The 8,234-nt window shown below is 46.4% G+C and overlaps 1 protein-coding gene across 5 annotated transcripts; it reads left to right on the top strand.

Moving 5' to 3' along the window:
- Window positions 1-476: 476 nt before the first annotated feature.
- kdm4aa (lysine (K)-specific demethylase 4A, genome duplicate a) lies at window positions 477-8,228 on the top strand. 5 transcript variants are annotated; one of them, XM_085927843.1, is made up of 22 exons: window positions 477-619; window positions 1,447-1,614; window positions 1,678-1,853; window positions 2,070-2,184; window positions 2,248-2,441; window positions 2,517-2,566; window positions 2,632-2,735; window positions 2,841-2,978; window positions 3,323-3,531; window positions 3,594-3,727; window positions 3,958-4,295; window positions 4,420-4,516; window positions 4,588-4,772; window positions 4,847-5,051; window positions 5,129-5,205; window positions 5,278-5,333; window positions 5,406-5,514; window positions 5,659-5,847; window positions 6,071-6,241; window positions 6,315-6,434; window positions 6,535-6,627; window positions 6,909-8,228. In XM_085927843.1, exons 2-22 carry the CDS (start codon window positions 1,471-1,473, stop codon window positions 7,047-7,049), a joined length of 3,045 nt encoding a protein of 1,014 aa, XP_085783969.1. In that variant the 5' UTR covers window positions 477-619; window positions 1,447-1,470; the 3' UTR covers window positions 7,050-8,228. The 5 variants fall into 5 exon arrangements, with proteins under 5 accessions (XP_085783969.1, XP_085783965.1, XP_085783967.1 ...); XM_085927839.1 differs by lacking the exon at window positions 477-619 and adding an exon at window positions 815-1,321; XM_085927841.1 differs by lacking the exon at window positions 477-619 and adding an exon at window positions 816-1,321 and having other exon boundaries at window positions 4,423-4,516.
- Window positions 8,229-8,234: the final 6 nt, after the last annotated feature.

Raw genomic sequence — 8,234 nt, 5'->3', positions numbered from 1 at the left:
GGGGGGGGAGTCAATAATAGCGCTTTAGTCCGTGGATGATGCAAGATGCATTCAGTTGAATAAATCTATATATTTTATGTTGTCTTGCATATGTGATCTCCTCTCTATTTTTTAATTAAAAAAAAGATGCAAATGCCTTAAAACCTTGATGTTCAAACTCTAATTTATAATTCACGTGTATTTACTGTCTTTATTTCTATTATTGGCAATACTGCGTGTTGCCAGTGCATAAATACAATGGACATTGCATTCATAAGGACACTGCAATAGTTAATAGCAGAACAGTTCTGTATGAAAGTATAAATACTGCATATATGTCCACGTAAATATACACATATTTAATTGAGTTTTCTTGATCATACTAACTGATTAGTTTACTATTACTTGATCATACTGATAGAAACACATACGTATCCGTGTATTGAAATAACATGCAGCCTTTTGATTGGTTGCCAGACCCGAAACCACTCCCACTAGCTCCATGTAAACAAACCCACACTGGGCATGCGTCACCGCAGTAATGGAGGACTGTCTTTTCTACCAGGACTTCACGTCTCTCTTTTTACTCCGCTAACTCGCGGCTTCTGAGGACGAGCGACACGTCCGGGTTGCTTCTCACGTAAGTAAATTTGGACGCTTTTGCGTGGGGTTTGTGCACGGAAAAGTGTGAGCAAAAGTTTTGCAGCGTAGATAGACAGCAAGCAACAAGCTGTTTGCTAGTTGCGCTAATTTGCTAATGGAGGGCAGCTGTCACTTTTCAGTGCGCTCACACCGCAACTCTTTTACTTTAAGCGTTGAACTTTCCACACGCGTACGAGTGTTGATCGCACACTTTTATTCCTTGTCGTACTTTAAGTCTCTTTTGACTTCAGAGTTAATTTTTTTTTTTCTCAACGCAAAGCGTCCTTAACCGTTAGCATATCTAGCTAGCAAAATATTTTTCCGAGAAGTTCGCTGTCACTGGGCCACAGTATGCGATAGACACTCCCTTCGACCAATCAGAGGCTGGCATGAGTTTAATTGGCCGGCTCAAGGAGGCGGGTTTGTTTTTGATTGGGCGGTTTGGTAGTATATCGGCGTTTCAGCAACGCCAAGTTTACGTTGGTTTTAACTAATTCATTTTATCGGCGTTTTTTTCAAATATTTTTTATTCCTTAGCTTCTCCCTGTAATATGCACCATGTTTTCAAGTTGATAAGCACACTGATGTAGTTTGATCAGTCTTTCAATTACCAAATGCCATTGCTCTTTTTACAGCATTATCATCAACTCTTTCAGCTGCACGTCTTTGTTTTTTATTTTATTTCCCTACAATATTGATGGTATGTTTTCCTTGAAAGAATCTATTGATGTCAATTTTGTGGTCCTATTTTACTTTTGCTTACAAGAAAGAGCTACAAAAAAAAACAACCAAACTATCGCCTTGATTTCCAAAAATATTTTACAGCTTTCAGTAGAAAGAAGACATCTCATGATGAGCGGCGACTCAGCCGCCCAGAATGCAGCCCCCTGCAGGATCATGACCTTCACACCGTCTATGGAAGACTTTCGAGACTTCCGCCGCTACATTGCCTACATGGAATCTCAGGGAGCGCACCGAGCGGGGATGGCCAAGGTCAGTGAGGCGGCTTTGTAGCCTTGTCGGGTGAACGTCTGGCTTACATATTTCCTGGCACAGGTGATCCCACCCAAAGGGTGGAGGCCGCGGAAGACGTACGACGACATGGATGATCTGGTCATTCCCGCGCCCATCCAACAAGTGGTGACGGGCCAGTCGGGCCTCTTCACGCAGTACAACATCCAGAAGAAGCCCATGACCGTGCAAGAGTTCCGCAAGACCTCTAACATGGACAAGTAAGCTTCACGTGCATGAAGCTAAAGCAGAATAAGCCTTGTTACGTACTTGTTATACAGACATATATTACAATTAGATACTGAATGTAAATATAGAAAATAGATGGAAAATGGAAATGGTAAAGAGTCTAGACCCATGTATGTAGTAATTAATATGAGCAGTAGTAATGAAGGTGGAAGGTTTTTCATTGGTACTTTTCACTCCATCTTTTCCAGATTCTGCCATCCACGCTGTGTGGACTCTGACGAGCTAGAGCGCAAGTTCTGGAAGAACCTGACCTTCAATCCGCCGCTCTACGGCGCCGACGTCAGCGAGAGTCTCTACGACCCGGTGAGTGGCTCGGGTCCGGATTGCGGGTATCATAGCCTCGCTGAGCCATTTGTCGCTTTGCAGGACGTGAGCGAGTGGAACATCGGCCAACTGCAGACCATCTTGGACACGGTGGAGAATGAGAGCGGCGTGAAGATTAAAGGAGTCAACACACCTTATCTTTACTTTGGTATGTGGAAGGCTGCATTTGCCTGGCACACAGAGGACATGGACCTCTACAGCATCAACTACTTACACTTTGGAGAGCCCAAGTCCTGGTAAGTCAGCAAAAGCCTCACTATCTCGCCCCTTTTTTTTTTTTCTTGCTTATGTTATGTTTATGTTCTGCCTAGGTACGCGGTCCCACCGGAACATGGGAGGAGATTGGAGCGTCTTGCCAAGGGTATGTACTTTCTCTTCATCTCGTTGTGAAAGAGGAAGATGTTATGGTGACATGTTTGCGCCTAGGTTTCTTTCCCGGCAACGCTCAAAGCTGTGAGGCCTTCTTGCGCCACAAGATGACCTTGATCTCGCCGTCCATCCTCAAGAAGTATGGAATTCCCTTTGAGAAGGTGACGCTTGCTTTTGCTTTCTTGTTGAGATGCAGCATGAAACCAAAGCATTGGCTCCGGTGTGTTCCGTTGCTCAACTTGTGTTTGGTAACGCGAATGGTGCAGGTGACGCAGGAAGCCGGCCAGTTCATTGTCACCTTCCCATTCAGCTACCACGCCGGATTCAACCACGGCTTTAACTGTGCCGAGTCCACCAACTTTGCCATGGAGCGCTGGATCGACTACGGCAAACAAGCCACATTGGTATGCCAGCGTTCTCATAAATAAAAGTGAATATAAAAAATTGAACTGATTAACCCAACGTTTTTATACATAAAATATTCTTCATGAAATACAATTTAAGATGTCCATGGAATTTAGATCATAAAATATTTTTTTATGAAATTGAATTTAAGATGTCTGTGGAATTTAGATCATAAAATATTTTTTTACGAAAATAGAATCCCCCCAAATCCCATTTTATTTCAAAGAAAATCTAAAGAAAAAAAAAAATCAAATTTCAATCTTTTTTTTTGTTTTTTACATTCCCCAAAAATTTTTATTGATTCCTAAACGACTGGTCTTCTCATCCCACTTCCACTTGTCAGTGCTCGTGCCGCCAGGACATGGTGAAGATCTCCATGGACGTGTTTGTGCGCAAGTTCCAGCCGGAGCGCTACAAGCTTTGGAAGGCAGGCAAGGACAACGCTCCCATTGATCACATCAAGCCCACCCCAGAAGCCGCTGTCTTCCAGAAGGAAAGCCCGCCTCCTGACGATGACGACGACGCGGGTGAGGGCGACCACTCGGCCGCCAGGTAAGCTCGTACGTGGCTGAGTGGCATCCAGCAACGTCATGACAGACCCCTCCGCGCCTTAGCCCTAGAGCTCAGACAGCCGCCAAGCGACCGCTCGACACCACAGAGGATGTCAAAGGCGAGACGCCCCAAGAGGAGGCGGAGCCCAAGAAGGCCAAGATGGAGTCCCCTGCCCAAGTCAAGCCAGACACGGACGGTAATGTACAACAAAGCTTTCAGGGGATACTTATTTTGGAATAAATGGTGCTAAAATACAACGCACACGCACATCTAAAACCTTGTAGAAATGGAAGTTTTTAACGTTTTGTTGCCTAACAAAAAAAAATTACATTTCAACCCACATGTGCTTTAATGAAATATGTCCTTTTAAAAAGCCAAAGATAGATGCTTGGATGCTTGTTGGAGGAATTTTTCTTTTCTCTCCAGACCAGACAGTTGAATTGGAGTCGAAGCCTCAGAATAAAGAAGAACTTGAAATGGAAGAGGAAGAAGAAAAGCCTGACCGATTAGAAAGTCCATCGAAGAAAGAGGAGGAGGCGGAGCCTATCACAAACCATGTGCCTGACCCTGCAGAAGACCAAGTGGCGGCGCCGTGCTCAGCGGAGGCGGGGGGCGTGGCGGCACACAAAGCGTTCCAGAGAACGCTGAGCCCTGCTGATGTCCTGCACGTGCACAGTTACGCCAAAGGAGACTACGCCGAGGAAGAGGCCTTGTCTAAACATGAAGATGATGGCAGTGGCGAGGGCAACAAAGATACCAGCAAAGTGAGTCATGACTGTGTAACTCGTCTTTCGGGCTTGCATTCCATCCGTGAATTGCCTAGCTTTCAACGTAGTATCAGAGGTACGTGAAAGGGTGTTGTATTGTGACAATATGGCCTGTGACCAGCAGGGGGCAGAAGAGGCACGGAGAACCACCGAGCATAATGATCTGGGCCGGCTTCCCGGACACCACCCGCTCATCAAGGACGGCCTCAACGATGAAGGTGCGCCTGTGGAGAGAGTGCAAACTTTTCGTTCGTGCGATTGAGTCCTCACTTGTCGTCCTGCGTGTAAGAAGGTCCGGAGGAGGCATCGCCCGTGGAGGAAGGAGGCCTGGAGGGCGAAGGCTGGGCCAAACCTCTGGCCCACCTGTGGCAGAGTCGACCCCCCAACATGAAGAAGGAGCGCGAGTACAACCGGAAGGCCGGCTCCAAGCCGCCCTATTGCTCCGTATGCTCACTCTTCATCGCCTACCAGCAGGTACGCTACACCCTCGACTGCGTCCTGGTCATCTGCAGTCAGATTATTAAAGGTCAGACTTTTCTCGTTTCCAGGCGGAGGGTGTGAGCAGTGCCAATGCACCCGTCATGGTGGCAGGCGGGCACATGCGTACCAAGCCGCTGATCCCGGAGACATGCTTTGCCACCACCACCGAGGAAGACTCTGAGTGCGAGGAGCCACCGGTGACTCCCCGTCTGGAGGAAGACGGGACCAGCCTCCTAGTCAGCTGCTCGCACTGCAGCGTCCGTGTCCACGCCAGTCAGTCCCGCCGCCCCCCGCTGCTGTCCGGACCGTCCCGACGGCTGTGCGCTGACCACCGTTTTTGCCTCTCGCAGGCTGTTATGGTGTCGATCCCGCCTGTGTCAGCAAGGAGTGGAAGTGTGCCCGCTGCAAAGCCAACGCCATGACAGAGGTCAGGATACTAACGCTCCTTTTAAAAAGATAAAAGTCATCGTTTTTTTGTGTGTGTGAATGTACATTTCAGAACTGCTGCCTGTGCTGTCTGCGGGGCGGTGCGCTGCAGAAGGCCAACAACAACAAGTAGTTTTGTTTTGCACGTTGTTGTTGTTGTTAAAAAAATTAGCGCGGGCTGACGTGGGTTCACTGCGGCAGGTGGGTGCATGTCCTGTGCGCGGTTGCCGTGCTGGAGGCTCGCTTCGTTAACATCACGGAGAGAAAACCCGTCGATCTGAGCGGCATCCCCCTGCAAAGATTCAAACTGGTGAGCGACTTCGACTTACAAGTTGATTGTGTATACATTTTTTTTTTTTTAACTTCACTCAAAATAAGAATTAAAACTAGCTTCAGATAGGAGTACCACTTCCTAAGTGTGTGTAGGAAGTGGCTGTAAGTATTGTGTTTGCAGAAGTGTTACTACTGCAAGAAGCGCATGAAGAAGGCATCAGGCTGCTGCGTGCAGTGTTCGCACGGGCGCTGCCCCACCGCCTACCACCCGACGTGCGCGCAGGCCGCCGGCGTGCTCATGCAGCCCGATGACTGGCCCTTTGTGGTGCACGTCACTTGCTGTCGCCACAAAGGACCCGCGCACATACAGGCAAGCGCTTCATTTTGTTACCAAAGAGCTCAGAGAAGGGAAAATAAGGATGAGATCAAAGTGGTTATTCAAAGAATAAAGTTGGTGTATTTGCTAGAAACAAAAACTGTCCAAATCTTACAAGGCTACATTTTAGAAATGTATGATAGATTTTCTTTTTTTCCCCCTCAGAAAAGACTTTTGATTAGATTAAAAACACACATTTTGTTTCGCCGTGTGCCAGCGCAACAAGGCAGCCATGCAGGAGCTGACGGTGGGCCAGAAGGTGATCTGCAAGCACAAGAACGGCCGTTACTACCAGTGTGACGTGGTGCAGCTGTCCAAGGAAACCTTCTACCAGGTCAACTTTGACGACGGCTCCTTCAGCGACAACCTCTTCCCTGAGGACATTGTGGTATTTTTTATTTTTTTTTGCGTGCCGCGCACATTTGATTGCGCGCGAAAAACCTCAACGTGTGATCTGGCAGAGCCGAGACTGCGCCCAGTTGGGTCCACCCCCCCAGGGTGAAGTGGTGCAGGTGCGCTGGACGGACGGCTTGGTCTACGGTGCCAAGTTTGTGGCCTCCCGTGTGGTCCAGATGTATCTGGTAATAAAAAAAAAAGCGCACCGTGCGTTTTGGGAACTGTTCCACCGTCAAAAGGGCTCCCAAGCGTGATTTGCGGCCTTATTTTCTTGTGGCGGCGCAGGTGGAGTTTGAGGACGGCTCTCAGCTGACGGCCAAGCGAGATGACGTCTACTCGCTAGACGAAGAACTGCCCAAGAGGGTTAAGTCCAGGCTGGTGAGTGGCTGCCCATGACAACGGATTACCTTTACCACTGTGGCCTGAGCGCCAAAACACAGCAGCTAGTTGATTTTCAAGGAGTGGCAATTAGTCTTTGTTGTGGAGGCAGAAGACAGTAGAAAATGTATTTTTTATTTTTTATTTCGAGCAGCAAACTCCTGCTCCTGCTCTTTCAGGTCCGTGACATACGTATAGTTACCGAATTGTGAATCTTGACCAGGAGGTTGTTTGCCTTTTAGAATTATGAGCACTAATATTGCCACCATGTTTGTGCGCAGTCCAAAGCATCGGACATGCGCTTTGACGGCATCTTTGAGGGGAAGGAGATCATCCGGGAGTCTAAGAGGCAACGGGTCATCAACTCGCGTTACCGCGGGGACTACATCGAACCAGTCATCTACAGAGCCATCATGGAGTAGCCCATCACGGGGGTAACCACTTGGGACTCTCTTTTTTTCTTTTTTTTTTTTACTTTTTCTATTCTTCCCAAACGGAGGTAAGGGCAGTATTTTTCATTCTCACTCCCATAAAGCAAGCAGAAGACAGCGCGGCCAAGTATTTCATTTCAACAAACTCACATTTATCTCCGGAATGTGTCTTCATGCTGGTTTTTTTGGGTGTGACGTCATACACAAGAGCAGCCCCAGACATGACTTGGGGGACAAATAATTTCATTCATATCACGTGCACCATATCTGGGTCATTCCTATGACCACATCAGGCTTAGTAAATGGAGAAACTGCATTACGGCAATTCTCTAGGGAGAAAAGATGTGCTCCACTCGCTGAGCTGATGGGGCTTCCTTGAGTTAAATTTGACAGCAAGTTAGCATTTGTGCACAAGTTTTATCGATATTGTAGCCATGGTTCCATCTCCCCCCCCCCCCCCCCCATGTCGTGTGTGGGGCTCCGTATGCATCAGGTCACGTGACTGCATTCACGCTGTGGTCAACACACACACACACACACACACACTTGTATATTTTATGTCCCAACATTTGTCTGTTAAAATCGTGAATGAATTTTTTTTTAACCTGAACTTGGTGCTTTTCGACACCTTTTTAAAACCTAACTTCCACATAAAGCAATGTTTTGTTCATTACCATGTTATGATTTGCCATCTGCCAAGCTAGTTTCTGCTGCAGTTTTAAAATACTTAAATTAAACATTTATTCAAAAAAGAAAATGTTCACTGATAGCAAGGTGATGAAACAAACATGCTAACGTAAGCCAACGTGTCAGTCTGCCAAATTGTTTTTTGTTTTTTTTTTACTTCCCTCAAAGGCATCAGAGATGTGATTTTGTTTTTTCTATGACTAAGGTAAACATTTTTGGAACAATTTCACTTTTTAACGTCTTCCCGTCAACTTTGTAATTTAAGTTCCAAGCGCTTTTAACTTTTAGCAGGGCAGCTTGTGTAGTTTTAGCTCAGAGAACTATTCATGAAATGTTTGGTTTTTCTTTTTTAAGAAATGTCTGTGTTTTGTAAAAGATACTTGTGTTTCCTGTGTGTAAATGTCAAATACACTTCCAGATATTCAAGGATTTTGTAAGATTGAGTAAAAAAAAAAATCTATATATAAAAAATGATATTAGTAACCATCA

This window comes from Syngnathus leptorhynchus, chromosome 13 (genome assembly GCF_054491065.1).
Source record: "Syngnathus leptorhynchus isolate UIUO chromosome 13, UIUO_Slep, whole genome shotgun sequence".
Taxonomy (NCBI): Eukaryota; Metazoa; Chordata; class Actinopteri; order Syngnathiformes; family Syngnathidae; genus Syngnathus; species Syngnathus leptorhynchus.
The sequence above is the reverse complement of the archived record's forward strand: the minus strand, read 5'-3'. Positions and strand labels throughout refer to the sequence as shown.